Below are 19,693 nucleotides of genomic sequence, written 5' to 3' on the forward strand. Positions count from 1 at the left end.
AAAAATTCATAGCGAAAAAATGTTGTGTTTTAAATACCTGCCTTATGAATTTTCTTTTGCTTTTAATTCATCGAGCTAAATTAAAATTTAATCATTCTTGTTACATATAAATGACAATTATCTTTTGGATAAAAGGTAATATTTTACTAAGTAAAACATAGGAATAGAAAAAAACTTTATTTTGCTAACCAAGTTCTTAATTTTCCTCCATTTGGAATGTTGTCCAAGATTAAACTGTCTACACATCAAGCACTGCCATCTTGTGGACTGCCATTGATTCCAGAAAATACAGGCTAATTTAAAAATTATTATCTGTGCGACTTTTCATGGTAAAATGTTTGGACAACTCTGTAAATCCTAATGTAAGCGGAGATGAGGAATAGTATCCTTGTTTGTAACTGTGCAATAATAAAACTTTTACATTTATGAACATCTGTATTTCAGGTACGCCGTGCTGATATTTTATAGTAGGTCTCTACCCAGCAGGCCACATTCTTACTGTTTTATATGGTTAAGGTTGTATGGGATTATGACCATGGTTTAATTACAGTGTGACTTAATAGTTAATAGAAATAATCACCAGCCTGCTTTTGTTCTGGACTGGTGAGTGAAATCTGGACACTGATCTAATTAGTCACTATTTCAAACATCAAACTTTTATTTGCAAAATTATATCCCATGTATATAAAACTCCATCTAGTAAATATTTGAAACCACTATTTACCAGGTTTCTTTTTCTCTTTTCAATAAAGATTGATGCTTTGTAGTAATTCTTAAGCAAGTTATTAGCAACTCTATATCTTAGTTTTCCCATTTGTAAAATATGGTTACCCATTCCTATGAGAATTAAATGAGTTGATATACATAGAACACATTGCGTGGCATATTCTAAGTGCAGTGCACATTTACTAGATTGTATTGGTGCTCCATCCAGACGTTCTCCACCCGATGCTTGCACACATCCAGCAGCTGGTATGAAGATTGGCTGCTTCTTCTTCTCCAGAATATTTGCCACACCTGGAAAATCGTGCTTCCTGCCCTCACGGCACTCTACCTGCCCCATCCAGCAGCTAATAACTTACGGATACAGGGGAGAGGGTGCAAATAGCCTTTGCTGATACTCTTTGCCTTCTTTTGCCTCACGTAGCAATGCTGCAGTGAAGCCTGCATTTGAGAACCCCAAATGAGATCAATCTGAAGCTAATCTCCAACAGAGACCACATCCTTGGTTAGCTTTATCTTTTTTCTCCCTCATCTTACCTTGCTTCTCTTAATTTTTCCTCCTGGAAAAATTTTGTTGAATCCTATTTGAGATTCAAATAGGAATCTTCACTGACTCTATTTCTATAAACCCACTGTAAGACAATAAGTGTTTACTGTTGTTGTTGTTGCTGCTGTTGTTGTTATGCACGCTGGTGTCCTGATTTAATGAAGGATAGATGCTGAGATTACTTTCGTCATGTCCAAAGTTGAACGGAGTCCGTGGAACGACTCCATAGCCTTTCAGTAGTTCTCTCTATGCATGTTTTTTTAAGCTAACATTTTCACAAGTTTGATAAGCACATTAAGGTCATATGCTCTGGCAAGATTCTGGGGCACAAATAGTCTGTTATTGATTAGGGCAGGGATTTGTGGGCATTATCAATGAATTACGGGAAGCCAGGAGTGAAATCTTTTTAATGCAAAGTTCGAAACCTAAGCTGAGTCTGTGCCACTGACTCTTGCACACTGTTGAGTAAATGCTGGCCCTAGACCTGCTAAGAGCTTACAGTACAATACAACGTAATTTAAAAACCCCTTAGCAAAGCAAGAAATTTAGGCTGCCTTTTGAAAAGGGTTAGCAATGACCTTTATATCTAGACACAGGACTCCTGGGATAAAAATGCCCTCCACACTGTGAAGTATTCCACAGAGAAAATAAAAATAGCTCCTGTCACCCAGTTGGTATAATCACTTGAACGCTAGAACCTGGAATTCCCTAGCTCAGACCTGCTTAAGTCGTGGATCGTAAGATTTGCCAGTTTAGTACTGTTTCTATTATACATATCCTTTTATTTATCTTATGTTTTTCTAAAGGTGTTTTGAATTACATGCACGTAAAATATTTTCCTGTCTTGGTGACATAATTATGAAGAACTCTGCTTCTTTTGAGTTTAGGTAACAAACATAATGAAAATACATGTCTCCAAAGCATAAAAAAGAAAATTATTACTTTGTTTTGTTCGACCAAGATAACTAAAATTTAATGTAATGATACAGACTACTTTGTTTTAAAGTAATTTCATTTTTAAAACATACAACAGGTATTCTCTTTTGCATTCTTCACAGTATCTTTTAAAATATCTTCATTCTGAGGCCGGGCACAGTGGCTCACTCCTGTAATCCCAACATTTTGGAAAGCCGAGGCGGGTGGATCACGAGTTCAGGAGATCGAGACCATCCTGGCTAACACGATGAAACTCCGTCTCTACTAAAAATCCAAAAAAAACCCCAAACAAACAAACAAACAAAAAAACAGCCAAGTGTGATGGTGGGCGCCTGTAGTCCCAGCTACTTGGGAGGCCAAGGCAGGAGAGCGGCGTGAATCTGGTAGGCGGAGCTTTCAGGGAGCCAAGATCGCACCACTGCACTCCAGCCTGGGCGACAGAGCAAGACTCCGTCTCAAAGGGGAAAAAGAAAACCTTGATTCTTTCTCTTGGTACTAACAAAGACTCAGACAGCTTTATTCTATTGTAACTCTCAGGATCTTTGTCTCTGGTTGTGTTTTTATAGATGAAACTTTTGGCGCATGGAAATTGAATCCAATTGTACGAGGTACAAGGTGAATTTGTATTCTACAAAACTGTGCTTTATACTAGATAGTTTATCCTGAGCCAATAGCTCCCCTTACTGAGCAGTTTCTGCATGTTGGACACTCATTTAAGTGGCTTGTGTAATCCTCAGCATTACTACCATATAGACATTACTGCCCTATTTTATGAATACTGAAACTAAAGTTTAGGAAAATTAAATTACAATAATTAAAGAAGATTAATATAATGATAAAATATAGGCTTATAGTGAGGAGAGAAATGTTAATTTTCCCTCTGACTCTAATCAGCTGTAATTTTCTCCTGGTTCCTTCACCTATGTGAGCCTCAGACCTTTGATGTTGAAGATGACTAAAATAATAACTATATCTATTTCTATACATGAAATATTTCATTTAACTTGCCCTTTCTCCCATCAGTTTTAGTTTACAGATAAGAAGATTAATGCTTTAGCAAAATTAAATAGCTTTCCCAAAGGTCATGTAGTTGGTAGGTCATGCAGCCATCTTTGAATGCCTGGTCTCTGTGATTTTGAAGTCCATGGTCTTAGTTACTCACAGTGCTAACTTCTAATGTGTCTGTGTGTGATAGGGAAAGTGGGGGGCACATACTAAGGGAAGAACTAGGTAAAAAAAAAAAAAAAAAAAAAAAAAACATGAAAAGTGTGTGACTCATGGTAAACTGTTATGCTAATTTTTTCCCAAGTCTATCTGATATTTTCATAATATCCCCAACTGTGCTTTGCATATTTCATTACTACTTGTTGATATCCCAGTTGCCTTGACCTCAGCTCCCACCCCAAATGTAGGAGCCCAAATGATTTTTCTATATGATCCATTAAATAACTTGAGCTGCCAATCAGCTTCCTCAACAAAATATCAATAAGCATGCTCAATCAGAGGCAGACAATTGGTCATCCATTAGGTTATTAACCTCTGATAGGGATTGTACTACCTAAAAATTTAATATCCCTCACCTCTAAGATTTCATCTAACTTACCTAATAGAATAAATCATGAAAACACTTCATAGTACCTTTGTAAAAATGATCCTTTTCTCTTTTGCTCATTCACAGTACATTCCAGATTGTTAAACTGTCTATATTACTATAACAAATAGGGACTCAGTGTCTCTATTTCGGCCAACATTAAGCATCCTCTTTGACTCATATTCTCAAAGCCAGAACAAGCTAATTTAGATCTTAGGAAATTTGTAATGAAGTTTAATATGTGAAAATAAATCCGCTCTTGTTCTTGAAATTTAGAGAGTTTCATATCAATAGATTATAGATATATTTCTATCTCAACTATGCATTTATTCACCAAATATTTATGGAGCAACTACACACCAAGTATCCTGTTGAGTTTTAAAAATATAATGATGAAGAAGGTAGATTCAGTCTCTGCTCTTCCAAGAGTAATTGACATGGCTAATAGTGACATTTTCTGTTTCCATTAAGGTACACATCAGCAATGGAAAAATATATTTCCCACCAATTTCAGGTTGTCCCTTATGCTCAGTAGTAATGAATAATTAAGTGGACAGTTCTCTACAGTTTCTATCATAATGTCATTAATTCAGAATCCAAAGCAGTAGGATTGGGTACAAACTTTCAAAAAAGAAAATAATTGTAGTGACAATTTTTAAAACCCTATTTTTCTCTGGGAACGTACTAAGTTATCCTATTTAATTATCTTCACTTCAATTAAGTCACCATGAAAGAGAGGAGATGAGTCATAATGGATGATGGAATTATGAAAATAAATATTACTAAAAGACAATTTGTAAATATTAAAATGCTCCTGACATATACTCTACCAGGCAGCATGAGTAAAAATTAATACAAGATACAGAAAATAAATAAATGAAAAACTTGAGCTATTTAAAAGGTAAACTAAAAGTTACATATTTTGTATTTTTTTGACTTGGGGTCTAACTCTATCATCCAGGCTGGAGCACAGCGGCACAGTCACAGCTTATGGCAACTTTGAACTCCTGGCCTCAAGCTATCCTCTCACCTCGGCCTCCCATAGAGTGGGGATTAGAGGCATGGGCTGCTGTGCCTGAACAAATGTTATATTTTAATAATGAACAAGTTATGATTTTGGGCAGATAAAACATTAAATCTCATATTATAGAAATAACAAAAACAATTAGGGATTTTGGTAAATAAGGCCTGTTAACTGATAATCTTACCATAAAGTTGAGCATTTTATAGAAATAGGGAAGCTTCTGATTTTTAAGTTCTTTTTCTTTCTGTACTTATAGGGATAAAGAAAATAGACTCCCGGGGAGAGTTGCATTATTAATTGGGTCATTGAACAACTCAGATGCTATATCCATTGTGTTCTCTCCAAATTCTTTGGCCCAAAGCCTCTGATGTGTACACACATTATTAGAAAAAAGAATGGTTATTTCCCAACATGTAGTTATATTAAAGAATGTTGAATCACATGTGATTACTCACTGAAATTGTTTTCAAAGACTTCAGAGGGTCCTATATGCAGTTTCATTCCCCTTTTTCAAACTTTTTTGTTGTTGTTGTTAATGGCACTTCTGTTAAGAGAAATGAGCATCATTGCCCACATGTGTATTCCTGTTTTTATGCACTCCATAGTTGTGGAAATATATCACTTAAATAATCATCTTATTTGTCAGGGGAGCAAAGAGAAGATCCTGTGTTTATTGACACTGAATCAATTGCAGCAGTTGCATAGAAAGTCTGCAATAGTTGAATCCATAAAATCTGGACATTCAATTAGGGAGGGAGACAGCTGACCTGGAAATGTTCTCACTACCAAAATTTAGAAATGATGACTGAAATAAAGCAAAGATAATTTCAATATGTAGCTGATCTCACAAGAAAGAAAAGGAAATCCCCAAGTAGCAGAAACAAATAAGAACTGAAATCCAAAGCATACTCTGTGATGTTAACCCTGAGGAGATCTTGGAAGCAAGGTACATTTTTCAGATGTTACAGAAGTAGACCCTAAAGTCTAAAAGTTAAAGGATGAATGATCATGCCAGGGCAAAGGACAAGTCCTTGGGTCTGCTTGAGAATGGAAGTTGAATAACAATGTCTGACCAAGTCAGACCCCAGATGGAATGACTTGTTGGTTCAGAGTAGAAGACAAAAATTCTCCAATGAGAAGCCAAAAGTCTATGCCGCACATGGATTTGTGTCCCAAATGTACATTACCATATAGTATCAAAAATACCTGATTGAAATTTAGCATAAACATTGATCCTTCTGTTGCAATTGCTTTTGGTGTTTGAGTCATGAAGTCTTTGCCCATGCTTATGTCCTGGATGATATTGCCTAGGCTTTCTTCTAGGGGTTTTTACGGCTTTAGGTCTTACATTTACGTCTTTAATCCATGTTGAGTTAATGTTTTAATAAGGTGTAAGGAAGGGGTCCAGTTTGAGCTTTCTGCATGTGGCTAGCCAGTTTTCCCAACACCATTTTGTATACCTATGTAATACACCTGAATGTTCTGTACATGTTTCCCAGAACTTAAAGTATAATAATAAAGACAGCAAACTACATAGAAAAATGGGGGAAAAATTGATCTCAAGTAGGATTTGTGCAAAAGCATTCTCGAGGAAGACTTTCATAACGTAGATGCACAGGATATCTCATAGTGGTCACTGTCTGCTGATATAGGGATTACTCACTGAAGAATCACACCAAGAACTTCTAAAACATTTTATTGCTTTAGATCACCATACCATTAGAAAAAAAGAGCCTTAAAAAATGGGAAAATCATAGTTGACCACCTAATATCAGTATCTTCTGAAATGAATGCCACTACTACTAAATTTTTACCACTTAATAGATAAGCATGCATTCAATTATTTTTAAGGGCCAGCCGCAGTTGGTATGGAAGAAAGTGACATATAAAGCTAAAGGCTGTGGCACCAGAGCCAACTATACTTTACTATTTCCCTGAAATATTTTATAGTTCTCAGATTACAGTATAATGCTAAAAATAATTATAGACTTTTTATGATTACTTTGAAGACAGTATTAAATAAATGTGAATAGATAATGGAAAACCTTATAGGAGAAAGTAAAGAAGAATGTTAAAAGGTGTTTAGCTCAGTTCAATATTTTCATTTTTGGCACTGGCAGATAATCCACTGCAAACTCAGGTTGTCAGCTCTTCTACTGTGTAGTATTTCTACTTTTTATACTTTTTGGAATTATGAAATGCTTCACTACATGAAACTGAAAACTTATTTGAAGAACTAAATGAGCATCTTTGAGTCTCCAAATACTTACCCGTCTGTAAAATCTGAGAAAATGCCAATTTTGTGTAAATATTTTTCTCCTAGTCTAAAAATATGAAACATTAATTCAACAAATATCAGTATAACAGAAACAGTATTTTTGAATTTAATGAATGATTGCCTGTAATTGTTAGTTGCTTTCATTTCTCTGAAACTTTAAGTAATATAAACCAAAAACTAAGAAAACCCTTATTTTATATTTGATTTTGGTAAATTAATAAAAAAAAAAGATTTTAGTAAAATGTAATATAAAATAAATACATATTAAAATATATGAATTAGGTGTGAATGACAAGTAACACTTTCATTATAGCAATTAAAGGAATTCACATTGTTAAGTGTGAGAAAGCCTTGAATTTAGAGTCTAGTTGAGCTGTATGAGAACAAGTGGAAGTATTTCAACTATACTTTATGGAGTTCCTTCGAGTAAAGTAATGTGGATATTTTAAATAAATTCTTAATAAAATATTAAATGTACTGAAGGCTGCCAACTGGGTGTTGGTAACTGTAAAAAATGCTTTTCTTTATAAAACAATTGTTAAAATATTTGATTTTGTATCTGTATATTGTAATTACACACTAATGCAATATAATATTTCAAAATTCTCAGGCTTCTGCTAGAACTATTATATATTCTGCAAGCTCCGCCTCTCGGGTTCATGCCATTCTCCTGCGTCAGCCTCCTGAGAGGCTGGGACTACAGGTGCCCGCCACAATGCCCAGCTAATTTTTTTGTATTTTTAGTAGAGATGGGGTTTCACCTTGTTAGCGAGGATAGTCTCAATCTCCTTACCTAGTGATCCGCCCGCCTCGGCCTCTCAAAGTGCTGGGATTACAGGCGTGAGCCACGGCGCCCAGCCTATATAATTTTTTTTTAATAATAAATATTAGCAAAATCTTGCTTAGAATCAATGTTCATCTCATCAGTGGAATTCTTCTGTTGAAAACAGACCTGAAAATATTTAAGTATCCACTATTCCTTCAGACTTGTTTTATATCCTCTTTACTGTTTTTCTTATATATAAATGGTGCACGTAGAAGGAGCTCCTAACGTGGTAATTTTTGGTTAGGGTGGGATGATAACAGAAATATTACTTTTCATGTTTTATGAGTGCATATTATTCGTTAAGCTCTTAGGTGCATTGTCTTGTTTGAAGCTTATGAAGTACGTAATATTATTCTAACTATATGAATTTTAAAAATGAACCTCAAAAAGTTAGTTAAATACTGGCTCAATTTAGACCATCACTAAGTAGTAGAGTCAGAACTTAATGATATTGTCTCTGAAAGTCCCAGTGAACTTAAGCTTAATTTAGAAATTAAACTAAGTTACAAAATGGGATGTGTGTAGAGGAGAACATTTGGACAGAAGACATGTAGTTTGCCTTTCTTTGATAAGTTTTATTGCTTAAGTGCCCCATCTCATACCTTCTTTACAATAAGGTCTGTATCTCCATTTTCTTATTCTACATTGTTTCATAGGTTTGGGTAAATTTTCTTCATTAAATTGATCTTTGAGAATGGGGAATTGTCTCTTCTCTTTCTGTTTTCAGGTTATCATAGTTCTGAGTACCTAAAACATGTTCACTACACATTGGAATTGAAAGAGTAAATAAATGAGTCAAGTTCAGACATCCTAAGAAATATTTCAGATCTCACCGTAGTCATTAACAATAATCCTTTGAATATAAAATACTAAATTATATAGCTCCATGGATCAAATATGTGTGACCTTGCAATATATCTCAGGCTTTGTTGTTTGAACTTTTTCTGTTAATGAAAAAATAAAGTCTTTCATTGACCAAATTTTGTGTATTTTCAGAGATCATCTATAGCTGGGTATTTAATGAGTTCCCTTCCTTTGTGGCGGAAGACAGCCGACGGTTCATTTCCCAGGAGACAGGCAACCTTTATATTTCTAAAGTCCAAACATCAGATGTTGGCAGCTATATTTGTCTGGTGAAAAACACAGTGACGAATGCTAGAGTCCTTAGTCCTCCAACGCCACTCACTCTACGTAATGATGGTAAGTTGCTTGGCCCATTAAAAAGGTCAGCCAACTCTAATTTGGAAAATAAAGATGTATTAATGTGTGTGTATTTTTTTTAAGAACTGGAACTTACAAATAAAAAGACATTTGCCATATTTAGAAACTACATTTTTAGGCCATGTTTATATATACCTTAGAATAAAAATTTTGACATAAGAAAGTGATGATCCATGGATAAGAAATACTCACCATAATGCTACTCTAATGCCAGAAAGCGAGAAAGAATCTGAAAAAAAGAACCATAATAAAGACTCCACAGTTCTTTCCTTTGCTCTTGAGTGCCTCTATATAGCATATGTGTATGAATTGAAACCATTTTATGGATCCACTTTTCATTACATTTTTATTTTAGCTGCCTTCAAATTGAATGCTCAGGTTTTAATACTTCATGGTATAGTTATAATTGTTATTATTACTTTTCTAATAATAGGAGCAGTTGGAACTTTAACTTTTAAGTGCAAATCAGGCAGAAGTGATGACTCTATAATTATAGGTATTGCCATCTATCCAAAGTATCTTCAAATTTAAACACCTCATTTGTATTTACAGACATTTACAGTTAAGCGTTGCATTAAAGAAGTCAAGCATTATATTATCATTGATATATGATGTGCAGTTTGCTCTGTCATGCAGTAAAAAAAAAATCTGCGAAGCTGTTATTAAGAAGTAAGCTTGAGAAACCTGATTGATTGTGAAGCTTAAAAAATAATCTATTTAAGTGCTGTTTTTTCATATATTTGTTTTTAGAATATATGCTGCTGGAATGTATGACCAGAGCTATATCACAAGATTTTTGCTTACCACTTAGTTTATTTTACACTTTGTTGTTTATGTGTGTGTGTGTATAAATATGTTTATATATAAGTATATAAACATTTAAATATGTGTATGTAAACAACACAGTCTATGAAACTTCATGAATTATGAAGTATGTATTATACATACATAGAGATACACAGCATTTTTATATATATATACACACACATATATATATATAATAGTAACAACTCTATCAGGTAAAGGATAAAAATGTAATATTCATTTTAAAGAGGAGAAAGCCAGTATTAAGGGAGTGATGAAAATTGGTAAAGGCCTCACAGTTAAGTAATGGCATGGAGAACCAGGTAGAAAAAAAATGGTGACTTGGAAACCAATTCACGGGCTACTAAAACTAATCAGCCAAGAGGTGATAAATGACTGAACAAAAGCAGTGATGGTAGCACTGGAGGACAGGAAACATAATTGGGATATTAAGAAGGTAGGATTACCAGCGTTTGATAATTAATGAATTACAGGCTTTGGAGTAGGAGGCAGCTAGCATATACAACAATTTCAAGGCTTTAGCATAGTTCATTGAATGGGCGATGATTCTCTTTACCAGAAAAGAACACAGCTGAAGAAATACAGAAGCGGATAAAAATGAGGAATTCAGTTTTGAATATGAGATACAGGGTGCATGGGAAATCCATGAGGAAATTGGCAATAGGTAATCAGATATCTGTTCCTAATACCCGTAAGAGAGAGCTGGGCTACCGAAAGAGATTTAAAAGTCGTCATTGTGTATTACATCACTGTGGAATAATGTGTATATATTATGCCAACTAGAAGATTATGTAAGAGGGTCTGCAGATTGAAAATAAAAAAGAAATGCAGTGTTACAGTTTATCTAATTAAAAGTCTTGAATTAATTTTCTGTAAGCCATTTCTCCAAAACTTCTGAGCCCTTTTCTCCCTGATTTCTTAAGAAATGAATGCATTCTTATCTTAAAAGTGTAACTTTTTTTGGCTAACAATTAATTCCATTTTCGCTATCTGTATAATAATACTTTATATTTGAATAGTACCTGAGCTTGAGGAGGCTCTTCTACCTTCTTTTCACACCAGAGACCTCTTTCTATACATTGCCTGCCCGTCACAAGGGAGAGTAGCACATGTGTAAGTCAATGTCCATGTGGAAGAGTCTTGCACTTTTGTTTCATGGCCCAGATATATCACTTAACTTTACTTTCTACCTTCCATGGGCAAACATTTCAGGAATAATCATTTACTGATATTTAAATCACTTTGTTTCTGTGTCTTCTGTTGCCCTTGTTTGGCAAAACCCCGACTCCAATGAGCTCAATTATATTCTACTCTGTGATTGCCTTGAGATTCTGAAAGCTATCTGAAAAGTTTACACCCACCAGGGTTTCATGATCATGAGTTTCAAGTGGGCTATCAACATTGCCATTCAATCCCACCGAGTTTCTGTGGATGACTTAATTTGCTACTCCCCTCCGCCCCCCCAGATTTTTGGAAACTTCTCTGCTTTCCTTAGACTGGATTGCCTCACGACCGCTGCTTCACAAAAACTATGTACCTTATTAAATCATCTTTCTACTAATAAAATTTAAATATAACTGCATCTCCATCTGCATTGTTATCTCCCATCCTATTTCAATAGAGATAGTATACTCTCCATCCTCCTATTACAACCAATTCCTCCTTCCTGTGCTATTGAGAATCATTCCCTCTGGCCTTTTAGAAAATTACTCTGTAAGTCATTGCTTCTTATATAACAAAATGCTATGTCAGTAAACCAATACTGTTTTGGTCATTATATTAATTGAAGTGACTGCAGCAGTTGACATTGTTGACACTTTTTTCTTTTACAAATGTCTGTATTTTCAAAAAGTCATTATTTGAAAAGTACTATATAGAAGGCTCAATAAAGCAAGTATAAATCAATAAAATAAAACTTATTTTAAGGTTAACATTTAACAAAAAAACAGGTGGTAAGCATCTGCTAAATTTCTATTACATCATTCAGTAACAGTCTTATTTTTTACCAGAGAAGCTACAAAATTTACATTTTTTTTCTATAACTTACCTAAGGCTATTGCTTTCTTGGCTTTTGTTTGTCCATTTGTTTTAAGTCAAGGTAACACATCCATATTGAATGAATGTAGTGACATAGAAAAACAAAACAAAAAACCCCCCAGAAAATCCTACTCACCTCTCCCTGACATTAAATCTCACTCTGGAGAGCCAAACTTCTAACTTCCCTTTTATGCTGTTGTTGTTCCATAACGTTCTCATAAAATGCTAGAAAATATCTATGCATTTTGGTTAATCAAGCTTAAACAATAACTGTTTATTCCTTCATTTGATAAGTATGCATAAGTTTCTTCCTTCCTCTAGTTTAATATGCATTTTTAAGTTTACTGTTGCTTATCTTTTAAACTTTAATAATATACTTAAATTTCTACTGTCCTTTTAACTCTTGAATCTTTAATTCAAGAGTCATGAAATGACTTAACTTTATGTCATGACATAATTTTATGTCATGAAATGAGGATAATTTTATTCCTACTTTTTCCTTCATCTTTCCTAAGCTACTTTTATGTTCTTTTTTCTTCTACTTATATTTTGGCAATTCTGTCCAGCAAATACAATCATATATTCTATACTTCTTCTTAGACTAACTCTATAAGCTGGAAAATCAGTAAATATCTACAGATTATTACTGTATAATTATCATTTAATGTGATATTTTTCCAGGTTTTTAAGCCACTTTCTAGACATGTATACTATACTGGATGTGTTTTTCACAGTAACTGAAACTTTGAATTAAATATAACCTAAAGAAAAATAAGGCTAATACCGTTAATAAGAATGTAATATAATTAGGATGTAGTGTTTCTTAAAGTTTTGCTGCAGAAAAACAATTAATATTTTGGATAACAGTGTTCAGATATGAACATGAGTCACTACAGTGAAAATCGTGATGAAGACATTGGTGTGGTTAAGAAAGCATGGGGAGAGAGTACGAAAAGAGAAGAGAAGTGAGCTTAAGGTCAAGCCTTGACTAATCTACATTACATTAGGAGGGTAAATAATGAAAATCCCACAAAATATAATGAGGAGAAGGTAGGGAGATAATAAGATAATAGGAAAAACAGTAGAACAGGCCAGACACGGTGGCTCATGCCTGTAATCCTAGCATTTTGGGAGGCCGTGGCAGGCAGATCACCCGAGATCAGGAGTTTGAGACCACGCTGGCCAACATGGCGAAACCCTGTCTCTACTGAAAAATTACAAAAATTAGCCAGATGTGGTGGTGCGTGCCTATAGTCCCAGCTACCTGGGAGGCTGAGACAGGAGAATCACTGGAACCCAGGAGAAGGAGGCTGCAGTGAGCCGAGATCACACCACTACACTCCAGCCCGGGCAACAGAGCGAGACTCTGTCTCAAAAAAACAAAACACAAAGCAGTGAATATGATGTCAAGGAAGCCAAGGGAAATAAGGGTCTCAATAAGAAGTGGACATGTAGCGCAACAGGGTGGATTGGATGCATGCATTTGCTACCTGTCACCCTTCTTATACCCTACAGAAATAAATCTATATTTTCAATGAGAATGCTGAAGGAGAGTAAGAGCATCACCAAGTGAGACATTTCAATATATTTCTGAAGGAATAAGGAACGATTGAGTTAAAGTATTAAAGAAGTGGAGAAAACTAAAACATAGAATAAAGTTTAAGGAGTCTAAAGAAAGGGTCGAGGACCATATGCCCAATGGAAGCTTGAAGACATTCTGAAATCAAAGTTAGCAATAAGAACAGATGTAAGAAATGGGACTCAATAAAGGAGACTGAAGACATAGACATCGAACAACTATTTCAATAAAATGTTAGACACCTTTTCCTTCTCTATTTCTATATGCAAAAAGTCCAAAGACTCATCTCTTAGTAATATGAATGAGCTTTCCATGGAAAGCTAAAGTTTTTAATGTCAATGGTGGTACTCTAGTGAAAAATATGTATTCTAGTATTCGTATGCCAGCAGCCTGACAGCCAGCTCTCTGTCCTCACACCAAAGCAGAACCTGGTCATCCACACACCCCATTCAGCTATGACCCCCACACATCTCATTCTTCAGACACACCATCAGGGGAACTCACACCAACTGGCAAAATTCTCAGATGTGTGTGTGTGTGTATGTGTGTGTGTTTATATGTGTGTGTATATATATATGTGTGTATATATGTGTATATATATGTCTATTCACACACACATATATACACACATATATGCAATTCTAAGTTAATAGTTACTGTTGAAAATTCTTGTGCTTGTAGAGTGATTACAAGATTCATACTAAGATAATGTGAAAAAAATTGAAACATAAAATTAAGGAAGTTATAGATTAGAATGGAATTATTTTTATTCAGAAACTTTCATATCACTATTTCATCTGTCTTCAAAAAATATAATTGAAAAGTACGTTCATAAGAAGGACATATTCCTGAATGTTTTCCTAAGTAGATGGCACATATTAAACACTTGTTCTGAAAATAAAAATAGAATATATATTGCACCACGGTCAGCTGAAATTCCTGCTGGGTTTTACAAACCTCTCAGTGCAGAGATAGGTGTCACAATGAATGTTTCTGCAAACGTGGCAAATGTCTCTGTAGAGGTTTGAATATAAAAATTATGTTTAATCTGCTGTGACTATAGAGTTCGCTAAAAAAAATCATTTCAAGAACATTGTGTTTTTACACTTCTCTGAAAAAATGTAGATCTTTCTAAAAATAATAAAGGATATATGCATAGGCAATATTTTTCCTTTCAAGTACAAATTGAATTGTACTTAATAACTCTCTATTATAAAATGTATTATCTTAGCTTTGGTTCCCCTAAAGCAAAGCTGAGATCAAAAATTGCTTGTAGGTAGTTTATTTCAAGTTTATCCCCAGAGAGCAGGATTAAGAGATGGGATGGGGTTGATCGGTGAAGCCAGAGGAGAGATGCATTACGGAGATGACCACTTCTACAGGCAGCTTGAGCTTGAGGCCACAGGACCAGAGCCTTACAGAATGCAGTCAGAATGGTCACCTTGGGTTGATAGACGTATTGATAGACGTTCATCTCCCATTCCCAGAGGGTAATTCTGTTAGCACTTAACTCTCTTGTTCTTTGAGGTTGCCCTCAAGTTGCAACTTTGTGAAACTGGTTGCACGTACACGAACTTGGTTGCAGTAGCACTTGTAGGAGGAAAACATCTGGTCAAGATACGTTGAACTAGCACACCGGAAGTATCTGAAACATAGATGGTAATGAGTGTAGATAATTTTCACAGCCCTAGCACATTTGCTTACAGAAAGGAATTCCATCTAATACTTACATAAATTCAAATATCCTAATGTTGAACAAAAAAAAGTTGACTTTCTGTTATTTATTGTTATTTATTCAGTAAATATGTTGTTTCCGTTTTGCATTGGGTGACATATATATGAATATGTATCTGTGGTGGGAAGGGGCTTTAGAGGGGCTTGTGGACTAGTGAGAAAGACAGATTATTACTGTACAAAGTGCTATGATAGACTGATAGATACATGTTATTTTGGTAACCCCTAATAGAAACACCCAACCCAGATGACACATAAGAGAATGCTTCCTGGAAGAGGTAATATCTGAATTTAGTTTTGAAGGTAATTTGGCATTAGGTGACTAAATAAAGAGAGGATATTTGACTATCCATCAAGTACAAATATAGGATACACAGACTGTAATAAAATTGCGCTTCAGCCAGAATAACTACAATGCAAGTCAATATGAAGGAACAGAGTGTCATACCATGAAATGCTTTGTTGAACATATTATCAAAGTGATGGTGAAGATTTGGAAGATTTGAAGTACACAGCAACACCATCATTTTCCCTTACTGACATGGTGAAAAATTATTCTCATGCATTCACGAAGATGTATTGCACACCTATTATGTATCAGATATTTTGTTAGGTACAGGGAATACAATGGAGGGCGAAGCAAACATATCAACTATCCTTGTGTAGCTTCCACTCCAATATAAGGCAGGATATTCCTGTAAAAACGGACACAGATTCTGTCTGTAACCATGCACTCTAGGATTTGCCTGTCCTTGCTCAGCATCCTGATGAGGCCATGCGCATTATTACTGTGCTAAAAACAAGTCCAACTCCAAAAGGATTTATTAGTAATACAGATGTTTGTTAATGGCTTGGAGGGTAATGAATGAGGCGCTTGCATTCCACAAAACAGCAGAATGTATTGAACACTCCCCATTAAACACATCTATTTTTGCCAAGCTGTAATTCCTCAACAGCTACCATTTCTCCCTTAAACACTTGTGCCTCTCCCTGTAACACTGTTGCTTCCAGTCTCCCTTCAGGGTCTTACTACCACTGTCTTATGTGGTAATTTTAAACCTTCATTTTTTCCTCTCATTTGAGTTTCCAGCACAGTTCTAATTACTTTCTAAAAACTTATTTTTATTTTTATTTAATCTATACTTATGCTTTCTACATGGGAAGCACCGTTTTAAAAATGGTACAAGTATTAAAAAGGATGGAAACTATAACAAATATTAACTAGGCCGGGCGCGGTGGCTCAAGCCTGTAATCCCAGCACTTTGGAGGCCGAGACGGGCGGATCACGAGGCCAGGAGATCGAGAGACGATCCCGGCTAACATGGTGAAACCCCGTCTCTACTAAAAAATACAAAAAAAACTAGCCGGGTGAGGTGGCGGGCGCCTGTAGTCCCAGCTACTCGGGAGGCTGAGGCAGGAGAACGGCGTAAACCCGGGAGGCGGAGCTTGCAGTGAGCTGAGATCCGGCCACTGCACTCCAGCCTGGGTGACAGAGCAAGACTCCGTCTCAAAAAAAAAAAATAAAAAACTAAAAAGAAGTTGAGGTTGCTATATTAATATCCTATATTAAGCAAAGATATAGCAAAGCTGTACATACCTGCGCAAAATTCACTATGTACAAAACCAAGCTTCTCCTCTTTCTTTTTTTTTTTTTTTTTTTTTTTTTTTTTTTTGAGACCGAGTCTGCTCTGCTCTGTAGCCCAGGCTGGAGTGCAGTGCGCGATCCCGGCTCACTGCAAGCTCCGCCTCCCGGGTTCACGCCATTCTCCTGCCTCAGCCTCCTGAGTAGCTGGGACTACAGGCACCCGCCACAGAGCCCGGCTAATTTTTTGTATTTTTAGTAGAGACGGGGTTTCACCGTGGTCTCGATCTCCTGACCTTGTGATCCGCCCGCCTCGGCCTCCCAAAGTGCTGGGATTACAGGCGTGAGCCACCGCGCCCGGCTCTCCTCTTTCTTTCAGTCCATGTGGGACCTTTTCCTACAAGATTTCTAAGGCAACATTTTCCCATCCATCTCTGGAGTTAAATAGTGCCGTAGAGAGAATTCAAATAGTAACTTGAGAAAGCGAGTGGAAATAGATTGAGAGTGCATGTAGAAAGATTACTCATTATCAGGAAATTCATCAGTTGTCACAGTTGAGGGAAAAAATGTAGAAAGGCTACAATGTAGATAATCTACTATTTGGTGGTGGGGAGTCTATGATTTTCATTTTTAATTAATGAATTGCAGGCAAACTAATCAGCTGAGAATGTATGTGTAGATAATGTTTATTTTAAGGAAATAATTGTGTCAACATGGAAATTGTGACCAGAATTACCTAATTACATAATCCATGAATCAACCCCATTAATTCACTAGTGAATACTGCACGTCCTAAGAGCAATGGAAAAATATAAAAATGGTATGCCTGTGAAGACTGTAATAGGCTGAATAATGGCCCTCAAGATGTCCAAATCCTAATTCCTGGAAAATGAATATTAGCTTATATGGTCCAGGAGCTTAATGGATGTAATTAAGTTGAAGATCTTGAAGTAGGGACATTAGATTATCTGGGTGAGCCCTAAATGTAGTCACAAGTGTCCTTAAGGCGGAGGCTGAAGGAGAATTGATGACCGATGAGAAGGCAATGTGATGACTGGTGACGGAAGGAGAGATTGGAATGATGCACTTTGAAGGTTCAGAAATGGGCCGTGAGCAAGAAAATGTAGCTTTAGAACCTAGAAAAGGCAAGGGAATGGATTCTCCACTAGCGTCTCCACAGGGAGAGTGGATCTGCCCTCAGGGGCGACCACCGTAACATGGGCTCAGTGAATGTTCTCTGCTTTGTCTGAGACAAAGCACAGACAGAATGGATCTCGTGTTGTCCTCTCTGATCCCTGAGATTTAGTTTAGTATTCAACAATGGAATGTCGCAAAGCCACTGTTATTTCCTGATTAGTCTGTTTATCATAAAGGAATATGGCAATTGGAATAGCTTTCGATATTCTTTTTTTTTTTCATTTTCCCTTCTAACTGCCGCTCCTTGGGTATTAAATGTTCTACCTTAAATCCAGAAGACTTTTTCTTCTAATCTTGGTTCAGAATTTTCAATTGTGGATAATTCCAAGGGGACTGGGAAAGTTTTGACAAGAACACTGCTATTTGGATGCATTTGTCTGTGCTAAGGAAGCTGAATAATATAAAAAGTTTATATCAAACTCTGCGGGAATACAGAAATTTTGGCTTTCGTTAATCTTTTTTTTTTTTAATTTTTCTATGTGTCTTTCTGGAAAGCTCATAATCTTGATATAAAAATTTAAATTAAAACATCAAAAAATTTTGGATGATTTTTGGATAAGATGAATACTTCATTTGCTCACTTGTCCTTGGCAATCAGTCATTCTATAAAAACCAATTTCTTCCTAAGCATACTTAAAAACAGCTTGAATTTCTGCCTATAAAGATAACTTTTTATCAGATAAAACAATGTGTAGCATTTTATTAACTCCCTTAATTTGTCTTGAAACCTTGGGAGAATTACTTAATACGTGCTAACAAATAACAAGATGAATATGCTAAATATATATCTAACTTAGTCTTTTTCTTGATTTCCTATGTGATTGCCTGTCGTTGTAATTCAGAAATAAATTTCTGAAAGACAAAAACTTTTGATAGCTGGCATTGTAACTATGAACGAAAGGAATGTGAACTTTGAGTTGACTTTTGCAGTGGTGACAAAGGTATATTCAGTTATGTTTATCTGACTATTTTTAATATTCAGATTTCTTGAGAAACTACTCGACTCTTAATGCTTCTGTTGCTGCTACTCCTCCTCTTCCATTTAATCATCTCTAATTGGGTATGGGGCCTCATCATACAACTCATAGAATTTTCTCTAAACTAGTCAGGTTTCTTTTAACCACATGTATCAGCATTTCTCTCCGCCTTCATTATTCTGACCGCTTTGAAGTCCATGTACAAAGCTGCAAATATTTTCTTTTCATCTTTCCTGGCAGTTTGTTCTCCCAGACCGTTCCATTTGTACCTTTCACTGTCTCTTCTCAATCTACCCCCTAAATCAGTGATTCCACTTATCCATCTATATGTCTGTCCACCCACTGTGTCTTATTTGTACTTGGCCTTTATTCCATGAAGAATTTAAGGAGGCTTATCTTCTTAAATGTAGGGGTTCTTTCAAAACTCCGCTCCTGACCCCCATGATATTTTTAAATATTTTTTTCTTTAGTGAATACTTCTGTTTCTGTTTCTAATTTAGAATATCCCACAAACTAACTTCTCCGGCTGACATTTGTGCTATGAATTACATTACGTTTCTCCTAGACATCAAACATAAACATTTCTGTGTCAATTAGACTCCTCCTAATCTCATGA

General features: G+C 35.7%; 1 protein-coding gene across 3 annotated transcripts in view; it reads left to right on the forward strand.

Moving 5' to 3' along the window:
• CNTN5 (contactin 5) overlaps positions 1-19,693 on the forward strand; it is a 1,343,675-nt gene that overhangs the window by 922,981 nt on the left and 401,001 nt on the right. For all 3 annotated transcript variants that reach the window (XR_012422789.1, XM_005579428.4, XM_065528914.1), the window contains exon 8: positions 8,922-9,125. Coding sequence is in view for 2 of the 3 variants with exons in the window: in XM_005579428.4 (XP_005579485.3) it covers positions 8,922-9,125 (204 nt within the window). In the remaining variant the exon portion in view is untranslated. The remainder of the gene's footprint in view (positions 1-8,921; positions 9,126-19,693) is intronic.

This window comes from Macaca fascicularis, chromosome 14 (genome assembly GCF_037993035.2).
Source record: "Macaca fascicularis isolate 582-1 chromosome 14, T2T-MFA8v1.1".
Lineage (NCBI taxonomy): Eukaryota > Metazoa > Chordata > Mammalia > Primates > Cercopithecidae > Macaca > Macaca fascicularis.